Raw genomic sequence first — 27,349 nt, forward strand, 5'->3', positions numbered from 1 at the left:
ATTAATTTTGAATAATCTAATTATTAATTAATAATAATAAACGGATTTTTGATTTGATGCATAACTAAATCGTACTTGAAATGCGTAACTTAATCATTTAATGAATTTAAATAATTAAATGATAATTATTATCTAATAAAATAATATCATTGAAATTACACTAGTGTACATATTTTCAAAATTTTATTCAATCAGAACAGTGAAAAATTCATTTCAAAATGCCATCTATGAAATCATGAAACAAGTGAAGTTAAGTGAATTGCTGAATTTCTATCCCTGATAAATATTAGATAAATTTCTAATTTTAATCTTTTCCGACCTTGATTGAAATATAAAAGATTTGGTCAATTTTAATAAAGACAATTTTAAAAAGAATTTTTAAGTACACTTTTTTAGAATCCTTACTCTTGTTTATACTTATAATTGAACGAAAAAGAAATTCATGAAATTTATGCCGAAATAAATATAAATGTATAATTGCAAAAATTGTTATAGAACAATATTTTTTATTAATTTTTATATTATCAGTAATTTTTTAACTCATTTACAAATTCCAGACCGTGAAATTTGCTTTTCAGAGCAAATTCTTTAAATCATTACTTCTTACAATGCCGGTAGTGTACCTCCAATCTGAATATGCCCCATAAGTTTGGCGCAACATTGCCAAATATGGGTCTTGCATCAACCAATCAACCATCCGAATACGCCTCATTACTATATGTGAACAATAATGGTAATTGATACTGACTTAAAACGGAGTACTTGGGAAAATTTTCTTTGTTCAATGAATATAATTTGTCCTTATGCTCAACATTTCTGGTGACATTAAAGTCTCATAAAGGAATTATGTTAGGTAGTTGCTAGATTTCAATATTTATATATTGAAAAACACTCGCGATGTTGCAGTTCCGGAATACAGATGCACGAAACGGATTTGTTTGTTTCTTGTTATTAAGCGTATGTCTTACCTTCTTAATTAGCAACAATTTTAATAATAATGAAATGGTATTGATCACTGAAATGTGTCGCCAACATCTTTGACTGTGGTGTAATGTAGTTACCCAAATAAAAAAATGCAAATGCAAATCTATAACCATTGTTCAATTCAATGTGCAACATTTAACCATCTTCAAGTTAAGAGCAGAAAAACGATACTAGAGTAATTACAGTTAACCACAAATCAACTAAACGGGAGAATTAATTTAATAAACAATGATAAGATTTTCAGAGAGTGGCAGCAACGTACTGGTATTCTAGATGATTGCCATAGTCACACCAATAATGAATCAAACAGGTTGAACCATAAATGAATACATAGTTTGAATTTTGCATGGTTTCATACGTCTTGAATTGCATTTGACGAAATAAAATCTGATTGCTTTTGGTAGCATTTATGGAATCTGCACTTCTGACCCATTTTATTAAATCTATTTCCCTAGACTGCTTTGAAAAGCAACGTTAATTCTCTCATAAAGGCTTTGAAGTTTAAAAAATTGGACGGCAGCCACTTCTCAATTTACCTGCACACTGTTGCCATCTGTGATGGTCAGCAGTGCCTGGGGCATAATATGATTGCTTCACCCTCACTTTGACAATGGCTTCGGCTAAATGAGGCCTCTGAATAATGACTCTCGGGCAACTATAATTCCTTTTTTCACCCGTCACTACGCCATTGCATCTATGTTAGTTCATTTTGATATCTGAAGTTCCATGAAACTGCAAGCTTACGAACAAAATTGTATCCCTCCTGTCATGACATAACGATAATTTTTGAACTTTTTTTTACAACATCAGCTATATACAGCTTCCAATTAACGTATTTCAGGCATAACGAACGAAACTTAATAATTTTTCTCAACTACTTAATTTCAATCTTTTTATTAACCCTTCATCAGGCGTAGAAATTATATATCCCATATTGATCACCTCTTAGTTTTCACGTTCTTTTTTATTCATAATATCTTAATCTTTAATTTTTATAATTAAATGCCAAATATATAGTTATTTTTCAAAACGTAATTTTATGATTGCTTACTCTACCTAAACACTACGCTATTTCTCACGCAGGCATAGTATTTTAGGTGCTATCATCTGACAAACGGATCTGATAACTGAAAGATAGAAAAGTCATCAAAAACGCTTTACCTTCGTGGCAGCATTGACGTTGGCGCCTCTCTTCAGAAGTTCAGTCACAACATTCACGTTTCCTTCCTTAGATGCGAGGTGCAAAGCATTCAACCCATTCTGAAAGTGAAAATGCATTTACTACCAAAATACTTTTTAATAAATTTACTATAAAGCAAAACTCATCTTTTAATATAATTTTAATTACTTTGTATTGCTTACTCTTTTATTTATTATTATAAATATTAAATAATCAATTTTTTTTTTCACTCACACTACCGAGTGGACCAAAGATACGGAATCAAAAGTTACTTATACGGATCAATCAGATGATAATTCAATTTCGAAGATATATATTAAATTGTCATCAAGAATACATACAAATTTAAAAAACACATAAGAATGTGAAGGCCGAGATAATATGGTATTAAAATCTAAGTTTTGCAACTATATATATATAGATCCGAGATATAGAGAGATATATGGGCTGGAGGCACGTTAATCCTCCAGCTGTGTATCCCGCTACTGGCAATCAATCCTTTTTCTGCTGCATCCCGCGTTTTTCGCTGTTTAGAGTGTTTATTTTTACGATTACAGATTTTTATCACATTATGTTATTATAGTGTAACATATAGTATCAGTTCATTTTCTTTGAAAAATATTTGAGCTTATTTGCAAACATCGCATCTAAGTAGTTATTTTAAAGAATTCCGCAGCCAGAGGGTGAAATCTATCTAGAGTCACGCACCATCAAAAGTTTGTGTATGCTTAGAAAGGTTTGTACCATCTCGCCCTTTGACCGCAACTCAGAATTACAAAATCTGCATCTATGGGCACCTCGTATTTCGGAAAAAAGCTTATTATAAATGCAAAGCAGGTAGGGAAAAATAAAAAGTTATTTTTTCCTTTTATGAATGGATACACTCTTTGGATAGAAGACTAAATGCATTCCCAAGATGCATTGTTGATGGATTATGGGAAAAATAAACTAAAAATCTGGTTGAATCATTTATATTCTGATAAACGCTGCGGATGTTGAAGTGTCTTTACATAATGCGCCTGCAACTCAGGTGGATTCAACAAAATTATATATAAAAAAGAATCTCGCTTTGAATAAAAATATGGTTCACATTTAATTATCAGATTAACAAACGTGTGTAATTAAAAAAACAGCACCCCTCTTCCTTTCGATTCATGTAGTATCTTTCGATTTCATTTCTTTTTCATCATTTCTAATGTTCTTATATTTTAATGTGGTTAAACAAGTCAAATTTATTATTATTATTATTATTATTTATGATACTTATACGCTATTCCTAGCTTTCTAAAGAAGGATTGAAAAAAAAATTGAAAGCTTATAAATCATTTGACCTCTTAATGTCAAATTCCTTATTTATAATTTTATTACTTATTATTTGTCATGCATATGTATCATTCCTAGCTTTTAAAAGAGCCGGGCTCTTGCTAAGGTTTCCGATGACACATAAGGCTACATGTTTCATTTTCTTATAGCTAAATACAATGAAACATTTTGATTTCTTATTTATTTACTAATTAAATTAAACTATTTAAAGCTAAAGGAATTTTTCTGAAATTATTTAGAGCTAAATGACACACAACCTTAAAAAATATTTTAATATACAAATAACAAGAAAAAAATGCCCTTTCTATTATTAACGTCATAAGAAACATTTTTACAAGTATTCGCCTTGTCTCTCAGCTTAGTAAAAAGATGCTGAGTGTGTACAATAATAGCAACAAAAGTGTTCCCATTTATTCGCCAAGGTCAATTGGAATAAACCCTTATTTAAAATGTGACACAAATGCTGCTAGGAAGCGATAGGATAAATAAGAAAATATGAACAAGAATAGTTTCATTTGATGCCGTTTCGGTCCCTTTATCTATTTATATTTTCAAAAAGTATGAAAAATAAATCGTATATAAAAATGTATTATTATTTATTAGATAATAGCAACTAAACAGATATCACTGCTTGGTGAATGGGCAAATAAAAATACTATGCAACTACGATATTTTTCCAAACTGTAGAATGAAAGCGTTTTGATAAATCCATTAACAAAAATATTTCGGAACGGACTGATTATCTCACCGCATTGCTTGTGTTGATGTCGATATTCCCCTTCAGATGCTCGATTATCTTTTCCACATTTCCAGCTCTTGCAGCTCGCAGAAAACTTGCGTTGCCATCCGTCTGTGAAGAAAAAGAAAGTGCGTCTTAATACATGTATACATCTATCAATGAAATATTCATAAATGCATGGTTACAGCATGTCACACAGACACAATTATTTGCAATACATAGTCAATTTATTCCAAAACATGAAACTGTTTGAGAAAGATATAAGAAAAACTGTTTCTGAAAACTCCAGCAATAGAAACACAACTTTTGAGCTAAAACCGATAGTAAAGACTTGAAGTAAGACGATAAAGACTTTTTAAACTTTAACGGTTTAAATAAATAATATAGTATGATTAATAAGTAAACTATTGGTAATATTAATAAATAACATCACTATTATTATCATTAAGATAATAATATCAATAAATAAACAAATAATTTTAATTAAAAAATGCATAGTGCACTTTGTACACAACAAATACATAATGAAACTTAAAAATAAACTGCAAAATGAGTATCTTAAGTCTTAATTTATCACTCGTTATCAAGTGTTCATTTAAAAAAAACAATTAAGGGGGGAAATTTTAAACTTCATTTCAACTACGAAATATTGAAATAAATTAGAAATATGGATAATATTTTAACACTACATGCATAAGCAATTCAAGGAACAGGAGAATAAATGAAGAATTTGAACTAAAATATTAAAATAGATTATGTCCCATGGCATCATCTGTATTAATCCGGCTGTTATCTCTCCAGTTCGTGTACGCAAAGAATACTCGTCAGTGCGTCCACTCACTTCACTGCCTTCACTCTTTCGTGTTGATATCTAACTCAGCATTTAATTTCAACAAATGATTAAATCATTTATGAGAGAATGTGCGAAAGTTCCGTATAAGTTTTACTTATAAAATTTAAACTAAATATTATTAAACACAAATATCAATCATCAGTCTAATGATGATAGAGACAGAAAAAAATCGACTTTATTATCTGAGTTAAATATGAGTTTTTGCTCATATCAAAAATTGAGCAGCATTCATTCATTATTAGATGAAATGAACATGAAAATGTTTATAGGTTGATGTATTATTAGTCAACTGCATCTTATGACAAGCGTGAGGGGAAATATTCTTTAGGACAGACCATTCGAATCAGAATACCGAAATTTGTATAGAAAGTGTCCAATAAGAAAATAACTTTTCGAAATTTTAATTAGACATTGACTGAAAAATTAATTAAATTTTATCGCTTTCTCTTTATAACTTTGGAGCAAATTATTGTACAAAAACTATTAATAAATTATTTTAAAATTCAAAAAATACGTTTTTCAATATTACTTGTTTCAATGCCAAAGAATTTTTTCCCTCTAAGTTCAAAACATTTTAAAAAACATCTTTAAATATTTTTTTTACAATAAAATAACAATGCTTTCCTTTACTTAGTTTCCGGATTTATATTGACAGGAAATATTTAATACATTAATATACTTAATTAAATATTTGATAATAAAACACATATGCATGCGCAAAATTAAGTACATCTTTATGAGAATGTTATCGTTGTTGTAAGTAAGAGTAAACTTTCAAACACAACACAAAAGTAGAGTTTTAACTATTATTGCAGCACTGTCATGTTATAAACAAACATAATTTTGTAGATGCGTGACCAAAAAGAAACATTTGGAATGAGCTTCATTTATTTTACACGGGAGGCATGTTATGAACAGGAAAGAAAAACGCTTAGACAATGCGTCCTCTTGTACATAATATGTCTCCAGACACCAAAATAAAGAGAGAGTCCCTTCAATGATTTTACTGTGAGATTCTGATAAGGATTTCTTTGCAAGGCGTCGACTTGGACGTGGGAATCAGTCTTTGAGAAACGATTTTTATCCCTTCGCTCAAGGTGTTGGAGTCAGTAATTTTGTTGTGTGTTAGAAATAATGAAATAAAAAATGAGAATTGGATCAGGAGATCTACTTAGAATGAAATTGACATGGGCTCATTTGAGATAAAAATTATAAAATTAATTTGGATTCTGAAATCAAGAGATTTTATTTTATGTATATAATACAACATTTATCTGAAAACATTCGACTACTATTTACTTGCAACAAAATAAACTGCTCAAGAAAGAGACTGACGACTGATAAAATAGAAAAAAAATCAACCCAGTCGCTGGCTGGGGAAAAACCAATCGAGATGGTTGCAATAAAACAGATGAGCTCATATCACACAGCTCTTTGAAACACTTTGAAGCAGCGAAGTTTCTATTTAGAGGCACGCTTCTACTTCTGAACATCCCTCGGCATTCTTTATAACTCGCAAGTTGAAATATATATTCGCCAGCTTATAAAAAGAAAAATATTGTTATTGGCATTTCAGTTGAAAATAATGAAATCACATATAAAAAAGATGATTTAATTTCACCCATTGAAATGTCAACGAAAATTTCAGAGCTACCCTTAAGGGCACGGTATTGGCGATTTGGTGACAAATGCAATATTTTGTCATTGCAAATCTCGTACATAAGAAATTAGAGGGAAAAAACTGAAAAATGTTATGATTCGAACAAACTACACTTTTATAGTTCGTTGCTTGAGCCAATGCGACTTTCTGCTACAATACCGAATACACTGCGTGGAACGGAATGAAAATAAGAGCCGACATCTGCTCAGAATATTTAACGTACTTCCGAAGAAATAAACTCCGATTTTTTACTGTCTTATGCACAGAGTCTTAAGAAAAGAATTCGGCGAAAAAAAAATTCAAAGTCGTGATATGGATTTCAGATCTCCCTAAATTCAAAAGCATATTTTCAGAATTATGTTGACCTGTCTTAAAAGACAAAAGAAAAAACGTTAAATAGTTAATTAACTTTTATTAGAGGAACTTAAAATTGGAAATGCCATATTTTAGACCATATCTATTTCAAGAAATCTGTCTGCACAACCATTTCCTTGCTCTAGATATAAGTTTAAATAAGAACGATATTCTCACATTTCCTGTTGAGATATGTAAAAGGTATGTTTCCATCAAATTTTTGACTAAAAGGAATTCCACTAATATTGACCACACACACTCACAAAAAAATTCACGAATAGTAAACAAACTCCATTTAAGTGGTATTTCGATATTCTATTTAGACAGACAGAACTCTATTTAGGTGGAATCTTTCTGACTCCTCCTTTTATCTTTTGTTAAAAATCTATAGGAATTTCTCAGAGCCAGCATTTGTTACTTTCTGTAACTTCACAGATTACTAAGAAGGAGAAAAGTAGCGTTGCAAATGCAGAATATTTAGAATTAGAAAATTAGCGTAACTTTTATGGAGAAGTTGAGGGAAAATTTCCTCTGCTAGTGTCCTTCTCCTCCTTTCCACTCCTAGCTAGTGAAAATACACGTAATATAGTAATATTTTCAACTCTAAAAAACTTTTTTGTATAGAAATTTCTTCTTATTGTGTGCGTGAAAAAAGGAGAGAAATAGTGTTGTTGTTGTGGCTTATCTTCCAGCTGCCTGACAAAGTCAGACAAGGACCATTTGACCGTTGACCCGGAGAAAGTCGAGAATCAGAAGTCGGGATGAGTATATGTCTTCTCTGGAAAGGTCCAAACAGTCCAGGATGCGCTCGGCAGAGGCTTACTGAACTTGGCATTTAGAGAAAATTGCAAAGGTCTTTCTGCCCTCTAGAAAAGAGTGACTTTTAGTGTGACTGCTTGCCAATCTGGATATTGTCGTTCGAGAGGCTCTGTTACAATTGAGAGCAAACGAAGAGCCCGGCTCTTCGCCCACATACCAGTGATAGCTAGGAGGACTCTTCCACTCCCTTGAAAGTTCAGCATCAACTATGGATCGATGTTCTAAAAAGGTGAGAGCTGAAGAGGAAGAACTAGAGAGGCTGCAGCTCTCTTTGGTCAAGCTATCTGCCCTCCCATTGCCGTAAATGTCAACTTGCGAAGGAATCCATTGAAAATGAACATCATGGGACTCTGAAATAAGCCTGATCTTGAGATGGATACAAATACTTGTTTGATCTCCGACTGTGATCCAATTGTGGAGGTGTTGAAAGGAGCTACGACTATCCGAAAGGATACAGAGGTCCCCGAAGTCATTTTCATTGAGAATAGCTTCAAGGCCGTGTTCAATTGCGATTAATTCGCTCTTGAAGACAGATGATAAATCAGGATTTCGGAGGCATATAGACAATTTATTCTTTGGTTTCTCAATATAGATGCCACTAACAGCGTGATCATCCACTCTGTCCGTAAAAATTTTTATGGCATTATCTGGGATCTCATCAATGATCTCCAAGGCCAGCTGTCTAAGATGATTTGAAATCAAGTCACTTTTGGTGACCTGGATAGAAAAGTCAAAGTGAAAATGAATTTTGGGGAGTCCTTCTGAGGGACTCAAACAAGATCTTTAGGAGTGAAGCTCAACATCACCATAAGACAAACGCATAAGTTAGGCATGGTTGAAGGGACTGTTTTTCTTAAGTCTTTGATTTGAACACTAGTTATTTAGGTAAACGGAGGTTTTATTGTGTTGACCATAACTAGAGAGTCTGTTAAAATATTTAATAAGGTTGGTTTTTCTTCTGGTTTGGAGAGGTTGAGGAGAGCCTCATAGAGAACAATTTCTCTGGGGCAACTACGTCTCAGTCCGTTATAATTCTAGCAGCGCTGAATTGAACTCTCTCCAATTTGTACAAGTTGGTGGCTGAGGTGCAACAATAGACTGGAAAACCATACTCCAAGATGGGATTAATAAACATACATATAAGGCATTTATTATTACTCTAAGAAATACATATTTCTTAGAGTAACAGCGTCGGCTCCCCAGTCTTTGCCCGCAATGTATTTAAGAATATTTAATCTTTTTCTGCCCTTTGAGACGATATGTTCGATGTGCTTGTTATTTGTCCATTCTGTATCTAGAATAATGCTTCCGATGCTTTTGGTAAGTAAGATCCTGATTGTCCATCTTCAATTTTGGCTGGTAATTGTATAAACTTTTGTTGAAGATAAAAAAGGTGGCAATGAACTTGGCCGGATTGAAACTGAGCTTAAATTCTGAAGAAAGTTTGACAATTCAGAAAGAGTGTTGTTAAGATTACTCTCCATTTCAATTAAATTGGTACCAGAACCCAGAGAAGATGTCGTCTGCAAACAAGCCAACTCTCACACCAGTGAGAGGTAATTTCTCTATACCTGCTATATATAAAGAGAGGAGCATTGAGCTAAGGACTCAGCCCTGAAGGACGCCCTGTCCAAGCTCAACTCGATCAGAGAAGGTCTTATGGATACGATGGATCTATGATGTAAAAAGTCCGAGATCCACGCCAAGGTGTTGCCACAAATGTTGAAAGTGTCATGCAGGTTTATCAGCAACTTGTGCTTCCACGCTCAATCAAACGCTTTTGTGAGATCTAAGAGAGCAGCAATTGTGTGATGGGTAGGCTTGATATTTTGTGCGTCCCTAATGTTTTAGCAAAAAAAAAAAAAAAAAGACTTGATCAATGGTGCTATGGCCCTTTCTGTAGCCAAACTGTTCGCGTGGCATTAGATTCTTACTGTCCAGATAGAATTGAATTCTATTTAAAATCCTTTTCACCATAATTTTGCAAGCTGTACTAGTCAGTACAATTGGTCTGAAATCCTTAGGATCCCAAGCCTTTTCGCCAGTTTTCATAAGAGGGATTACAGTGATCCTTTTCCACTCAGATGAAATACGTCCAGTTTTCTTAGAGAGATTTATAATATCAAGTATCATTGTTTCCCTTGGTGGCAAAGGTTTTCAAGCATTTGGCCAAAAATTCCATCTGATCCTGGAGATTTAGTCATGTTGAGAAGGGCCTTTGCAAGGAGCAATTATTGCATCGAGAGGTCTTTGGACAAGTCACGGCTGTCCACATCAGGGCTTCGACAGCCATGAATGATGTTTCTTGCTTTTCTCAAAATAGCCTTATTCTTACCCGTGAAAGTCAACTTGGCAGTTGCCTGTTAGTAGGCCGCAAAGCCATTTGCAAGAAATAGTGTGTACATTTTTTATTAATTTTTTTTATTCATTCTGGAAATCGCATTTGTATCTGAATTAAAGTTTTATTGCAATAAAAATTATTCGTATATTATATTTTATAAAAACAGCCGAAATAATAAAGAGTAACTGTCAAACAAACTATGATCAAAATGTTCCAAATTGGGTTAAAAATTTAAAAAAAAAAATAAATAAAACACCTTCTTTTAAATTGTAAGCAGTGTGAATGTGAACGTACTTTAGTAAAATTAGCAACGTCCTTTCAAAAATTATATTTCCTGTTTCCATAAGAGTTTATTTTTTCTGTAATTAGTCTCAAGGAAAGATGGGAGCTTTTCTCCACTTACATTTGTAGAAATTTTCAAGTAAGTTTAAGTTATCAACAATACCAAAAGATAATAATACTTTAGAAACTGGCTTCATTTATATAACATCTAACAGCAAAAGAAAACTTAAAAGTAAAAAAGCAAAAGCGATCGCTTTTTTCTTCTTCTTCTTTTTTAATGAATATGCTTATGTTTATGCGCTAGATACTCTTTACAAATTCCAGAATGTTTGTTCAAGTTATTCTTCAAGGCAAACCCTTGAATACCCAACACTTAAAAACTCGGCAATTACTCAGCTCTTGGGTAATAAGAGGATATTAGAATTTTTCAAACTTTTTAATAGAATTCTAGTCATAAATTTAACGAAATACATATTAACATCCTTCTCCAACAACTTCAAAGCATATTATGACACAAAACTCTTTTTTACGTTGAATTAAATTTTTTTAAAAATTAGCTCTTAAGGAATACTAAGTAAAATTCCATACAACTTTCCCTTTAAGTTAAATTAGCAGTATAAAAATATTTTTAATTATAATTTACTACAATATTGTTTATTGTATTAGTTCTTGCCTTTATGCACAAGCACGTTACAGCGATATTAAATGCATTTCTTTTGTGCACGATTTCACCGTTTTAATAAGAATAAGCTTTTAAAAGTTATATAAAGACAAGCGAAACAAGCTTACACTAGGGTGTTCGAATCGTCTTTTCTTTCTGTTTTAAAGTTCTTAAACGCCTCAGTGAGTTGATAAAAAGCAAAATTTGCAATCTATTTATTTATTTTGCGACTCTCACAAATGAAATAGCCTACAAAAATTGCCATTTTCGTTCTCTGGCCCTCATTTATGAGATGAAGCATTTCATCTCATAAATGAAAGGAAAATCAGCCATACTCTGTCTGCTCTGCAACAAATAACCAAAATCGGATCGATGTCGAGATTTATGACTACATTGAATAATGGTTCTGCTCAAATGTCAAGCGAATACAGATTAGGGTTCGTAGAGGTTTTTCATTCATAATCGATATTAAAAAATATCGAATCAAATATGTAAATACTGTTGTCCTTAAAGATAAAATATATATAATTAAAATATTCTCTCTATGTAATATGCCTTAAAATTTTTTGATCTAACGAATGATAGTTGTAAATGTGAGATAGTCGCTTCTTGAAATATGCACTGGTGAGATCAACTCCAAAATACTTATTTTGAAATACAGCTTGATCGGAAAAATAACAAACAAAGGGAGGAATTTTCCGAATGAAATATACAACTTTTCACTTAGTCCATTAAAAGAAGTCCTTTGAATAGCAGATTTAAGATGGTTTGAATATAATAAAACAATCTAAAACAAACAAAATATATTAAATTTAACTTTTACCCCAAAATAATGATAGTATGCGGAGGAAATGAGTTGTTATTTTAAATAAATGGCTGCACAGAAGAAACTACATTTTGACGAATTTATCTGAAAATGAAGTGTTTCTCAAATTTAAATGTATTTAAAATATCTCATATGTGTTATTTTTTAAGGAAATTAAAAAAAATTCAAAATATGGATTCTTGTTATATATAAAAATAAATGCGGGCATGCATTTTACATTTAACAATTTTTTAGAAATATGAAAGCAATTTTAGTTCAAGAGAAAACAAAAAAAAAATCTCAAATAAAATTCTTGACGCATGCATAAAAATATTTCCAAAAAGTTAACTTTTAAATGAAATTGAATAGTACTTAGTTTTTTTCTAAATGCATTCTTATACGAAAATAATGAAAAAAAAATGAAGCAAAACGGTTTTAGAAAATGCTGAATTTTTAGAAATTTTTTGCAGCTGAAAGATCTAAAATGTCAAAAAGTTAGAACTTTAAAAAAAATGCCAAAATATTGATGGAATTGTTCATACAGAAACAATACGTGATTTATATGTAAGAACGACATAAAAAGTATGCTCTGCATAGCAGAAAAATAATTATATTATTTACATCAATATAATATTGTTTCATTTATAGCTCATTCATATTGTTATAAAATAATAATAATTCATTTTCTCAAATGTGGTTTACATCTAGCTAATCAACATTGCAGGATAAGAAAAAAGGCCGCCCTTAACATTCCCAAACTGGCATAAACTATAGAGGTAACTATATAACAGACCACAACAAAAATTTGAAATATGAAAAATCAAGTCTTAAAATGAACGCAAGTGAAATAGACAGTTTTATGATAAAAGAGACAATAAAAATTTGATTTCAACTCCTTAAATAAACAATAAGTAATTGATAAATAAACAGTAAGTAATTTTAAAAAATAATGTAAGATGACAGTTTACTTTGTATTAGTGCAAGTAGCTTTGAAATCACTATAACATTTATGCAGAAAATTTAAATGGACTCATTCATTCAGAATGTGGTTTGGGTTAAAGATTTTTTTTCTCGTTTCCACTTGACAAAGTACTGTAATTAAAATGAAAGTAAAAGTTATCATGAAATCTTGTAATCCGATTTTTTTGTTCAAATTCGCAATCACATGACGCAATTCGTAAGGCATCAAAATTTACTTAAATTGTATGATTATGGTGAGTTAAATTTTAAGGTTATAAAAAAGAATTGTCTTCGAGAACATGCAAGTGTTCAGAACGCCAGCAAATCCAGAATAAAGTAGAAAACAAAAATGACGCATGAATAAAAAAAAATTTAAAAAAACCTTCTTTGCAAATACAAAAAAGTTGAATAAAAGTGTAAAATATATTTTTGTTTAGAAAGTTTTAAGTAAGGAAGAATATGAATGATTCAAATATGACAAAGCTAAAATAAAAATTTTAGTCGCACAAAAATTCGAATGACGCACAGGTCGGTTTTGTTAGCATTATGTCTATCAAGAAATTTGAGGAATTAGAAAAATCCAAGTAGAATACAAAAAGGTCGTATGACACAAGTCATGATAAAATATTATTTACTCATTGTTTATAAAAGTATGCTCTTGAATAATAGTGCAGATGTTTCGTTAAAATGTATCACTCATTTATTTCACGCTGTAAATGATCCAGCCACGAGAGATGCAAATCAATACATTCTTCACTTTCTAGGTACTAGCAAATTCTCAACTTACGCTAATTATTCTATAAAATAACGAGCCACTGTCATTAGATAACATAGTATAATAGATAGTACAACTGAATGATACAAAAGTCATTTATACAAAGACACGATAAAATCATTTGTTATAATTGAGATAACTCAAATGGCGCTTGTAATTTTGTAGAACATTGTTTCTAAAGCAAATATAATTTCTGCATACTTACTGCGTTTTACACAAGCATTTTAATTTCCCAAACCACTTTTTTTGAATTTGAAACTTTTAGAATCGTTCTACATTTCGAAATATTATAACAAAAACTAACAAGCAAGGTGAACCGCGTTGACTATTTCATACTTAAACTGGGAATAGTACACTAATAGGCTAAATCAGAGTGTGAATGCTGCGTTTAAACTGACATGACTAGTCATTTCCTGAAACAATCGAACAGTCAGTGAAAAAATGGAATGGTGCACTTTACCAACATTATAACCATTTCATTGCAAGAGATTTGAATGTTCAAATCAAGCAGATGACAAAGTCGAAAATAGCGCGAAGTAGAAACGAATGGACTGGGAAATACCTGCTGATGCTCTCCTTCGTGGACCATGGCTGAGGAAATGACTCACAGTGGACGGGGAGTCATGCCCATCGGATTAATTTCGATCGTGGAATCGGACTGGAGGGGGAAAAAAACGGGAGAAGAAATTCCTAAAGAAATTCGCCGGAATGCAAGGAATTGTCACTTGTATCGGTTTATTTACTTTTGCATAGAGTAGGGGGAATCGTCTCGCAGGGACAAATCACGCGTTTTCTCGTATCACAACGTGTCTGCAGTAGTCTGTATGAGACGGCAATATTGATTGGGAAGCGATGAGCATGCGCAGCTTCTTGTTGCGGAGTGCAGACGGGCGCCAGAGTGGCAGATCAAATATAGTACACACCTCGACGGCATCTTTTTGCTTTCTCGCAACCGAATACACGGCGAGAAAGTATGACAGTCGTCAAAACATTTGACCTCGAGAAGTTTCAGATATCCGAAAATACCTATTTTTCAAATGATGCTCGTCTGTCTGGGAAAATAACGACTCAGAACCGCTAGAAGCTGTATGGATGAAATGAAGTGACTGGTATTTTACAAATTAGAAATTTCTGCCCAATTATGAACAAGAAGGCCTGTTTGTATCTACGTTCTCGGGCACGATCATTAAGAACGGAAACAGGGAGAGGGGTGGCATTTAGCTTATGGGCAGTGGTACCTTGTACCTTCCTCATACCTTCCTCATACCTTGTACAGATTTTGGAGAAAAACATACAAACTCGGCCCGCTTGAGCGTTCGTATATTCGGGGTGCATGAATGCGAAGAGCAGCCACTTAAATTGTTGAAATTTGGTCTCGCGGCCCACTTGCAGATCCGTATCAAATTTCCGTTCCAGTCGGACGAATACTCCATTTCTTTCACTTTACTTGAAAACTGTACAAGGTATGAGGAAGAACGCTTTCGATGGTTAACTTCTTCTTACACTCTCCTTGCCATTGAGACGTCGAGGAAAGCCAGTCAATGAAAAGATACCGCAGCAGAGTTTTCCTCAATGAATTCGAAATATACAACGAACGGCTGTTCTGAGAAATGCGTACTGTGACTACTACATTTTCACAAACGAATTTCATTTTTACTAAACTTCTATAGTGCAGAAAAGTTCATTGCTTTTTGCTTCCAGTAGCGAAACAAGTCATTATTTCGTATATTCTCAAAAGCCGAAAAAAGGGCACTCATATAATCAGATAGAGACATTTTTTTCTAACTTTTTTTTATTATAACATATAAAAAAATTATTTTATAAAAGCGATGGATATTTACAAGATATATTTATAAGTAGAATAAATTAATAAATATGTTTAAAGACTAAAAGTTCTAAATAATGTAAAGACCAAAAGAAAGAGTACTTAAAAATCACAAAACGTTGCTCAGATTAACCGCGGCATTTACATACTAAAGACCTCTAAACACGCTGTTTTGAAATGTTTAGATGGCAAAAAGTACTTTTTATAAAACATTGTTCATGTGACGACATTTCAACGTGAAATAAAATGCTTGAATTTTTATTTCCGATTATTGCATTTAGTCTTCATTTTTAGTCGTCTTACTTTTTAAAATGATTTTTTATGAAGACTCACGTTTAAATTAAGAAAAAAAAAGTATAAAGTTTGCGACACATTCTTTAAATGTTTGATTTAGTGACTCAACTTTAAATTTTTATGTGTAACTAATACATATAAAAGCATGCAAATTACTTTAAAAAATATTGAAATTCGTTTAGTTTTAATCACATTTTTACAAAAATCAGAAATAGTGTTTATGCGAAAAGGAGCTGTCTTTGAATGTGGTCTCCAAAATTTGCACTTTCATCTCCGAAATCTAGCGCCCAGTAATTTCTCGGAAATTGTCAAAATAATCATTCGAGATACGCTGCCCATTTTAACTGTTTGGTAGGAGGGCGGAAAATGAGTATCATGAGCGATGTTGTGGTGTCATTATGTTCGAGCATAAATTTTGATCAATAAAATAAAAGAACAAAAAAAAAAAAAAAGAAGAAGAAGAAACTAAAATGATATCAAGGATTTACCCAACCATTGTAAATGCTCCGCTTAAAAGATACTGACAAATGAATGAGCGTCAGTCTTTTTTTTTTTTTTTTTTTTCGGAGTAGTGGGTTTAAATATTTCTGGTTGATAAATAACACCGCGAATGTACAAACAATAAAAAATGAAAGGAAACCACAACTCCAGAATGTCATTGCATGATGATGTCTTAAACTCTATTTGGTTCCCTTGTTCCATGGAACTAAAAGCTCTTGTGATGTCACCAGTTTAAACAACATAAAATGCGGAAAGAAAGAAAGCCAAATAAATAAATAAATAATGGTAATAATATTTATCCTATTTCCCGCAATGGCAAAAGATAATTTTTTTAAGGGGGGGAGGGGAACGGAGCAATCCTCTCGTTCTTCAACCCTTTGGTGTCAAAGACACAATGTAGTGCCTATCTATTAAATAATTATCTGACTACATATACAATAGAAGTTTCGTGAATTCAGTTTTGTATGTTGCCATATATTTAAAATAAATAAATTGTACCTTTTTAGTTTTTTTTGAAAATCATACTTCTTTTTCTTTCTTTTTTTCTCGGTTTTTGAATAAGAAAACACAACAGAAAAAAAAAAATATAAAACACGCAACTAAAGTTCGGCTAACTTAGTTTTAAATTAACTAACATTTGATTCACTGTTTTTTTATTTGAAACAAAGGAAAAACTATTTTTATTTCAAATCATTCAACTCTAAATCGGGCGCAAAACTCGTGATGTCGGACTTTAAGAGAAAATGTAGATTTGGAAAATTAGTTTTTGTCAGTCTTGAATCTCTTTAATAGCCAAATACTATATCCATTGGAAAAATATTTTGCTGCGTAACTGAATTAAGTATACTAAGCATGTGTTTGCCAAAATTTTTCAAACGGTCGTGCATATTTATTTGGCTTGCTTTTAGTTGCATGTTTATATGTAGAATTAGATTTTTTAAACTTTGTTTTTGCTTTTCTCCAACGGGTTAGAGTTATGAAAATTTGAATACTTGTGTGTTCTCATTGACAATATAATATTTGAATATTTTCCAAGCATAATTAAGAGTTAATCTATTAAGTTAAGTAATATATTTTCACAGTAGTGGAAACATCTGGCAGCGGATCTGAAAGAACTAATTTCAGCATTCCATAATATTTGTAATAATAAGTAATAAATAAAAGACTCAAAAGAAGAGAACAATTTAAATTTAAAAAATCCATCATTTAATATAATAATTACAGAACAACAGTAAGTAATATGTTAAATTATAAGTGTTTTCTGTACTACATTTCGCACCATCAATTTATGAAATTCGAAAATACGTAATAAACAAAGTGCTAGTATGTCACTCTTATGCTAAATGCAATTTCATTTCCTTGCCATTTAGATTTGCGATACCGGCTAATTTCAATTAAAATCCTTTAAAAAAAATTTTTTTTTAATCTGAAAATAATTGAGGAAATAGTAAGCAAGGAAGCAGCGAAAGAGGCGAAGGCGCAATCATCAACGGCCCATGCCTTTTTCCCTAATCGACATTTTAGTCATCAGTCGGCAAAATTTGAAGGCATAATCATACGCAATATTTTATTTTACATGCCGTCGACGATTGGATAATTAAAACAGCAGGAAGAGTTTTATCAAAGCTTTTTCATATACTTTCTAATAAAGATTTTATAAAATTATGGACCTTATGAATGCCTATCATGTCACTGGAGGAAAAAAAATAGGTCACTTTTTATATCAAATAATATCACTTTTTTGCATTTTATTCTACGCTTAATACTTGCACAAGAATATCCCTTGTTTTGCATTACAGTGATATATAATTTTTAAAAAGAGATTTTAGAAAAAAAAATGATTTTTTTTTTTTTTATATATAAATGAAAAAATGGTTGAAAATATGTTGGTTCATCATTGTAAAATTAGTTGGTATCAAATGAAATCTGATAATGATGTTAAAAAAATTAATGATATTTCGGATTTCTTTTTGAAAGCTTAAAAGCATTTTTAGTAAGAACTTTAATTTTAAATAAGGTAGAACCAAGTAAGAATTAAAGAAATAAGATTTCAAATTTAATTAAGAAAGTAAGATTAAGATTTTGTTTGGATTCTGCTATAATCAATTTTATTCCTAATATAATTTAAAATAATATAATTTGAAATAAATCTACTAACATAATAATCCTCAGCTATAATTTGAAATTTCAATTACCATTATCAATATATTCATAAGTTTAAAAACCCTTATAAGCATAGATTTCAAAAACTGAGTTTTAAATTAACTATAACACATTTGTTATTTAAATTTAATTAAAATTTTGGGTCACAGTTTTCATCCCAATAAAATCCGGGATGACGTATTTCTTCTTTAAAAGTAGAGTATTAGAGCAGAGCAAATAATAATAATAATAATAATGTTGAAATAATTTGTGTTGAAATAATTTTTTGTTGGTGGAAAACACAAAAGACTAAACCGGCAGGAAATATTTTATCTGAATTTTATATTATGACGGATAATTAAAATTATCAGAGGCTTTTTTTTACAATATGGTAATCAAATTTATTAACATAGTGTATTAACTAAAATTATCACTTGAAAATAAAACATTAGCACGTTACTTTCATTTTAATTTTTAATACTATATTAGTTCCTTTTTTCAAAAATTCGTATTTTTCTGATCAATGGCAAATTAAATTGGTTAAACATTCTCGAAAGTTGCTTATTTTTTAAATATTTATATCATAGTTACGAAATCTGTAATTTAATCTGCACAATATATTTTTAACAATGATAATGTTAAAAATAATTCTAAATTTCATATAATTAGATATTATGGAAATATTGAATTTTATGTTCTGGAAATATTATACGTGATATACTCTTGTACAAGAGTATTATATTGTATCATAATACAATATAATGCTCCTTAAATATTCTATAAAAATTTATATAATATAAACATTATATAGCAATTTTAATATTATATAATAATTTAAATATTCTACTACTTCCATACATATTAAATGCATTGAAATCAACTTTTTACGTAAATGCCCTATCAAAATATTGGTAGAATAATTAAAATATTTACTATGACATTTCTTCTGGATCTTCAATATTTTAATCTTTTTGAAAAAAAAATCCAGTTTTAGCAAACCGTAACAACTGTTCAATTGAATCAGTCACGCCGAGTTCATTTAGAAATATTTTTTTTAAAATCAACCTCATTCCAGGAAAGATTTCTAGAATTTTGCAAACATTTCAAAAATGGTATTTAAATAACAAGCTTTCAACTTGCAAAATTTTAATATGTTCATGTGAAAGGTTAAAAGTTCATTGAAGTTGTTTCCTACTGTATTCAAATGAACGGTGATGAAATGCTGTATTAATTAACGTTGCTCTTTCCCTTTAAAAAGCATAGCGAGAGACTTGACATTCAAAAAGTGTTGAATAAATTGTATCCATTAAAGTTTTGTAAAATAAAGCTGTAGCCCAAAATTGTGATTCAAATAAAATCTCCGCATAATATATTTTTATTATTCATAAAAATGCATCTATATGGTAGAATTATTCGCATTTATTATTCATGAATTTTTTTTAAATGTGAATTTTTTTTTTTTGGCACTTTGTAAGATTTTCATTTGCTTAGTTCTCTGAATGTTGCTGAATATTCCCTAATTCTTATATGCTATATAATTGTCGAATGAAAATTAAACATAAATCAAAAATGGTATTACATTTCAACGAAACAGCTTGTTTGTTTATAAAATACCATGAAAATATCTATTTTTAAGTTGTCATTTATTCTGTCTCGCAGTTCCCCAAGAGAGAGAGATGCTCTCCATATTCTTCAGTATGTCAGCATTATGTCTCAATGAAATGGAAATTTTAAAGCAGTCAAGCTACAAGATGATAAAAATTAGAAATGCGATAAAAGCAGCAGGAGAGGCCTTTCTAAATCTTTCTCACAGACTTTATGGTGATTTTGTGTTTTAGACATATTTCTTCCGAGTCGATTTAAATCGAAATTTGACACAGCACTAACTACTATTGCAGTTACAAAATCACATATCAAATTCGCTACATTTAAGTCATGGCAATTTTAAAATATCGGTTCACATGCTTTTGAAAGTACAGACTGATAGGCGGTCAACCCCTTGTTAGATCTGCACAAAATTTGATAGGTGTCTACAATATATATCTGAGTGCCAAATTTAATAGATTTTGCTCTCTCCATTGTGAAGTTATCGTGTTAACTTATATTCGAACAGCCGGACAAGCAGACTTCCTACGAATATTTTGTTCAAAATACGATAAAAATGTACAAATTTCATGTAAAGATCGTATACAAGATTTCATACGTCTAGTTCAAAACGCTTTTGGATTATCTTCGTCACTGACCACAAACATTTTCCAAAAATATGTTTTTCAAATTTAGGGAAACTAAACGAGATTCATCTAAATCTCGAGTTCGAATTTTTTTGATGGCAGCAATACTTTCTCTATACTTTATATACGAGATACCACTCATTGCAAATTGCTACAGTAAGCCCAGCTGGAAAAGGCTTCCCTCGATTTCCTCATATATTTCCGCATGTTCTTCTGTTAAGATTTGTCCTGCAGTGAATAAAATCGAGTTTGCACTTCAGACCTCAATGCTTCCACAGATTTCATACAGATACTCAAATCGGAAGTCCGCACATCGAGTTCAGATCGACTTACATTGCGATTTTCTGCCATCGCGTTCACGAACACAAAATAAGACAAGCAGTCAACTCAGTGACGAAGTCAGTTCAAAATTGCATGTCTTAAGATTATTGCATTTACATCTAGATGGAGGAGAGATAGAATTTGTCCTAGCGGCTGCTCATCAAAATTTAACAGTATTGTATAATCTTTGATAAAGACAATTCATCAAATTTCATGTGCTCAGCTAGTTTCATTTTTGAATTAAGTGGTTAAAATGCTAAACCTTTCCCAAAAATACGTTTTTTTAGGGGGGGGGAGGTAGATTAAAAAATGTAACTTCCAAAAACTCTCGATAGATAATTCTTATAATATATAATACTTTCTTTTCATATGGAAATAGAAAAAGAAAGAGTCAATCCGGAAAATGAATGATTCTCAATGTGTTCCCGGATACTATTTAATCTGCCACAGGAAGATACAACTTCATTCAAGAAAAGAGCTTTTTCTTCCATTACATTTACCTGATGCTAATCCGGTCACAGTCTATTTCCAACATCTGCCGTCACAATTCGGGAGGTAAACTTCTTATAAACATTTAACAACTCACCGTCACCAGGAAACGTCACAATATTCCCTCCTTCCCCGCAGCAGTAGTTTTCTCCTGCATCTCTGCTTTGAGTGGGTTTCCATTTTTAACTTCGAGATGAGCGGAAAAGTTACATCTGAAACCAGGAAATGCAGCCTCTCAATCCAATACCCTCCTCTGCGGGTCACGACGCGACCAACAATAAACACACCAAGGAGCAAATTTCTGCAGGAGGTTTTGTTGTGCAACGAATTATTGAGAAAACAAACCTCGAATAACAGATTTCAAATCAGGGGGAATGTTTAGTAAGCATCATTACCATGAAATAGCATAATTATTGCTTCTTGTAATTGTGAAGAAAATTCAAACGTCAATTTCTAGCCTCTTCACGCATTCAAAATACGATACAGCTCTTCAATTTTAATGTAAAAATCATAAACCGAATTACATTTATGTAGCTTGCTTGAGTGAATTCGTAAGTCCATTTTGGGTTAAAGCTTTTGCGTGTATAAAAATAGACAGACCGATTGATCCTTTGGAAGATTCAATGCAAAATCCACAGAAACGGACAGACTTCAACGGATTGCGTCAAAATATGAAAGAAGTCAACAATTTTAACGTAATGACTACTGCGAAATTAGCTTTAAAACATTTTAAAATTCAAAACAGGATGAGAACCGGCAGACAGATATGATCCCCAAAAAGTGGTGTTTATATTGTTTTTTAATTATTAACTTTTTGTAATAATTTTTAGTTATAGATTCAAAACAGCTAGTCGTCTGTTTTCGTTATAAATTGCCCGATTTCATTATGTAACCGTTGTTAGATGTGCTAAAATCTCGAGCCGCCGCGATATTTCAAATACGTACTTAAATTATTCAGTGAACTGTCATGCCGGTTTAAAGTTTCTCTGCAAAATCTTGAAAATTTCGCTTTGACACAACCCATAAAAGAAAAAAAAATCTTTCATAAGGAACATTCATATCATAAAGACATAATAAATTGAAAATAATTTTTAAATTAAATATCTTTATAATATTGATTGTTCCTATGTTACCAAAACGTTGAAAGACTAAGCAATAGTCCATGTACAGTTCAAGACATATCCTTAGCTCTACAAGCAGAGCCGATAATCGCAAGGGAATGCGTACCTGAATTTAATAAGCACTAGGCTTACCGAATTAAAAACTTTAGGCTGTTCTGGGGCAAGCCGAAATTTCCACTCCGTGTCTCGAGGATATTCAATCCCCAAAGACAGATTTACACCCACCCCCCCAAAGTTGCAATCGAATTACAGAAGTTTCTGTATCTAAATCTTTAACTGGCCAACTTAATATATTATCTAAAAAACACTAGCATGCTCTTAAGTATCTCAGACATCCTTTACTTTCTTCTAACGATGAATGTTCTAAATAAGATATGTCATCTGATCAGGATTTTAAAGATATTCATTCATACATCAACTGAACTGTCTTTAGTGAACCTGATCAAATCGAGGTTCTATCACGAAAACCAGAAGATTCATTGTATGCGATCTTGTATAATAATACGATGCACGAGCGCAGATATTTCATCGCATACCAAAATGGGGCAGAAACTGATTGTATTCTGGTTGATTTATTCACAGAGGATGAAAAAATTTTAAATGCTTTCTTTAATAAAGGATGAAAGATAATAAATTCATTAATAAAGTGTGAAGTAATATAATGTGAAAACTATACGCGAGAAAGTACATGCATTTACTTAAAAACACATTTTTAGTAATAAGTTAATATAAGTGTTTTTTAATAAAAGCATTTTTAGAAATGTATATTTCAGTCTTAGAGTAAGGAAAACTTCTATTCAAAATAATATCCATCAAAAATCCTATTTTCGTCCGCCTTTACTTTTAATTAAAATAAGAATATCTATTACAATAAAGGAATTTGAAATGATGTATGTAGTATCAGGGCATACCATATGATATAACGCTTAATAATGCCAATTAGTACATACGAAATGATTTTTAAAAACTTTAGAAAGTTTATTTTTCCCGTGAGTTATTAATAATTTCTAAAGAATGAAACGGAGATTAATGAAACACTGCAGCAACACAGAAGCAAAAGGAAATAAAATTATTTATTTTAAATCATCTGTTAAATAGAAATAGCAACGTTAAAAATAAAAAGAATAATTAGTTTTTAATAAAAAATAAATCATTCCATGAATTTTAACGAAGTCTTGACTAAACACTGCTTTAGCTTTATAGCCATTCGGATTCGTCTGGAGCACAATCTATTCATGAATTTTAAATTTTAAATTTAACTTCTTACAAAAATGCGGAGATACTTCAAAATAAATATAAAGCGAAAAAAAGGGGGAATTGTAGTTTCAGACTATTTATAAGAAAAAAGGCAAAGTCTCATTCATCAAAAAAAAAAAATGTAAATAAGATATATTTTTATGCATGACTTGTAAATTATTTATACCTGTAATATATTAAATTAATTATTACCTGTAATATATTAAACAATAATTAAATGTTTTTTTTAATTGTCTTTCAGAAATATTCCCTCATTTTTGTGAGCAATATATAAAAATTAATAGTTGTATTTGTAACAATTTGAATTCGTATAGGATTCCATATAAACGTTTGAATCCCATACATGTTACTTTCTTGTACCAACAACTCCCGGAAATCGATAAAAACACAAAAACAACCTACCAAAAATTCCTGGAGGCAGCTAACGCTGCAGGTGGAAGGCAGCGGATATCCTTTAGTGGTTTGCTTTTTATCCATATGGGCTTTACTCGGAGCCATAGTCTGTTCACCGATTATCCAAAGCGCAGGTATCGTACATTTTTTGCCGGGAGAAACGACTATTCAGAAGGTGGGAGCGATCAGAAAGTTGGGAGCGACGCCTCTTGGCTGGGTTCGAGGGAAGCCTTACGTCGTGGCTAGAGCTCGGGGGGCATATACTAGATCAAAGAGGTGAAATGTGAATGCTAATTCGAGATAAATTTGTGAGGCAGCAAAAAAGGAGTTTTATTATTGACCCAACGCTAAAATGTGTATGGCCATTGGTTAGAATCAGTTGGTTATCGACATTTCTTATGCTTTATTACTAGCAATTACATAAGCCCATGAAATGAATTCTTTGCTTGAAGCCTGGTTTACCAAGCCAGTACCAAGACAGATTGGATATTCATATAATTACAGATTAATGTTGGTATTTTCAGACAGACAAGAAAGTAAAATAAGAGACATTTTCTAACTTTTTTTTTTTAATTTGATTTTTCACATTTCTAAATTTTAGTTAAGCTATTGAATAATCACAGGAATTTGTTGTTTTAATTCGTTATTGTTATTCAAAAAAATATTAGGAATACTTAATCAGAAATTTTAAAATTTAACTCAAGTTACCTAAGCCTATTTTAATATATTAAAATAATTGACGTTACTGGCATAATTTAGAAATCAGAAGTGATGGACTAAAATTAACAGTGTTCTTTTTTTTTCTTTCATCCTGATCTACATAAAATCAGTTTCTAAAAAACTCTTCAGCATCAAAAGATGTGTTGGCTTGTTTTATGCATAATCAAAAATTTAATGAGGTAGGCAACAAAATTTTTATTAGAAATTTCGTTACATACTTTTAGGTTTGTTGCGCCACGAAAACATTCGGTATGGAATACGAGTTTGGCATGAACAAAACGAGTTCTAACAAAAAAAAAAAAAAATCAAAGGCAGGCGATCTCAAACTTTATGTCACATTCGTTCCTATCAGCTTAGACCTTCAATACATGCATCCATTTCCAACACAATTACAAGGGTTGGATTATTGTGACTCTAAGTAATTAGACAATTACTCCTTATTTCACTCAACTTTCTAACAAAAAATTACCTTTAATATTTGAATATTTGTTCGTGTATATGAATTGTATATTCGAAACAAATATCATTTTTGACAAAGAGTTTTAAAAAATGAATTTGTTTAAGTTAATTACTGTATAATTAAAATAATTGAGAAAGGCATGGAGTTAATCGCCACGTCCCAATCACTGATCCGATTTTGAAAGTTTTTATTTCATATGAAGGACATATTATCGCCTATTTCATTGTCACTGCTATTTTGTAGCCTGCCATTCTCTACTCTCGTTTTTTAAGTGAAGTTATAGAAACACTATTTCATAGTACATTCCTTGTGAAGAATGTGCACTATCACATCTGAATATATTTCTTTTACAAGTTTTAAGACCTATACAAGTGTTTTTAGAAAAATAAACAAATTGACCACTTACAAAATAGGACAGGTTGTTAATCGACTTTTTAAAACATGATCATATGTTTGCCATGATAAACAAAACAGTAAAAACATTTAGCGCCAGTAAATTTCATTAAATCACACCTTATAAGGAACCCGTAACCATTGCGCCGACACTGATTTAAAAAAAATGTAAAAAAAAAAAAAATGCTTTTGGGATTCGTCGCTTTTTACCTTCTTCTCACAGCCCAAGATTTCCAGAAATGCCGTAATATAAAACTGAGGTAGAGCTCTTAGCCACTGAGGCAATTGGTAGACATTGCTAATCAATCAGAAGACTCTAAGTTTATTGTTCAAATTTAATTTAAAATAGTATTTTCTTTTCTTGTGGTCAGATGTAGTTCAGCCAAATGTGTTGGCATGGTTAGATTAATAATATTAATACGATTGACCGGCAGGTGTTTACCATAGGCATCGAACTACATAAAAAATGATTACTTTTTTTCCTCATAAGATTATTTTTAAAAAATACAATGTTTAACATGTTCTTCTTTGTTATTTCAAAACTCACATGTAGTAAAACATAAGACTTTAATGTAACAGCTAGAAGCACGAATGTGCATAACATGTGATCACTGCCTTACAAAAGAATTTCTACATCACATATAACAAGGGTATATGTGATGAAACATATATATAACAACACATTTGAAGTCAAGGGTATCCAATCAACACGACATTTATGCATCAATGAAATGCTTCGATTCATCTGACACAACAATGACGACACATATTACATTTTCTATCATAAATATAACGTTAAATCAGTCTGAAACGCAAGGTTAATGCATGGGGCAACTATTAAACCCAACTTCCAATTAGAAAGGAGCCCTCCTTTCACCTCATTTTTCAAGCTAGTCCAATGCTTATAAGCATCCATTAAGATACAGAGAGAAACAACAGGTCAATTTTTAAGAAGTGGTGGAGAATCATAAAATTCCACGCTTCTGCTTGAGGGTTAAAAAATTTGGAGACGTGCAACGATAATGAGCAGGACTTTGGGAAATCTGCGAACTACCACACGAGGAACAAACTGAAAATGTTTGACCAGATGTATAGAAAAACAAACTCCCCTGAAAAGTAAGTGAAAATCGAATTTCTAAGTCACCGTTTTCCCAATCTATGATTTTACTAAAATTACAATCCATTTATACGAAAAAACCATTTATTACATTACCATTTATACAAGGGAACAAATCTTTTTAATCGAAATAAAATCAGTGAAGGAACGTTCTTCCTTCCACTTTCTTGTAAACGACGATTTTAAAAAAAGTGTCAAAAACAACTGTTCAATTTTCATGCACTTATGTATTAACTACCTGCCAGCGATTCATCGTCAAATATCGCATACCACATTTAATAAAAACGCACGATTCACACCAAAGATCAATGTTTCCTAACTATTATTTGCAATGGTATGCAAACAACAT

At 31.3% G+C, this 27,349-nt stretch overlaps 1 protein-coding gene across 18 annotated transcripts in view; it reads right to left on the bottom strand.

Moving 5' to 3' along the window:
* Positions 1–27,349, bottom strand: part of LOC129989335 (ankyrin-2-like) — a 284,123-nt gene that overhangs the window by 139,410 nt on the left and 117,364 nt on the right. For 16 of the 18 annotated variants that reach the window (XM_056097811.1, XM_056097812.1, XM_056097809.1 and 13 more), the window contains exons 2-3: positions 4,236–4,337; positions 2,146–2,244 (exon numbers count right to left, since the gene is read on the bottom strand). In XM_056097811.1, the coding sequence (XP_055953786.1) occupies positions 2,146–2,244; positions 4,236–4,337 (201 nt within the window). Of the gene's footprint in view, positions 1–2,145; positions 2,245–4,235; positions 4,338–14,298; positions 14,487–24,319; positions 24,506–27,349 lie in introns of those variants that run through there. The other 2 variants (XM_056097801.1, XM_056097807.1) reach the window with 2 other exon arrangements.

This window comes from Argiope bruennichi, chromosome 10 (genome assembly GCF_947563725.1).
Source record: "Argiope bruennichi chromosome 10, qqArgBrue1.1, whole genome shotgun sequence".
In the NCBI taxonomy this organism is placed as follows: Eukaryota; Metazoa; Arthropoda; class Arachnida; order Araneae; family Araneidae; genus Argiope; species Argiope bruennichi.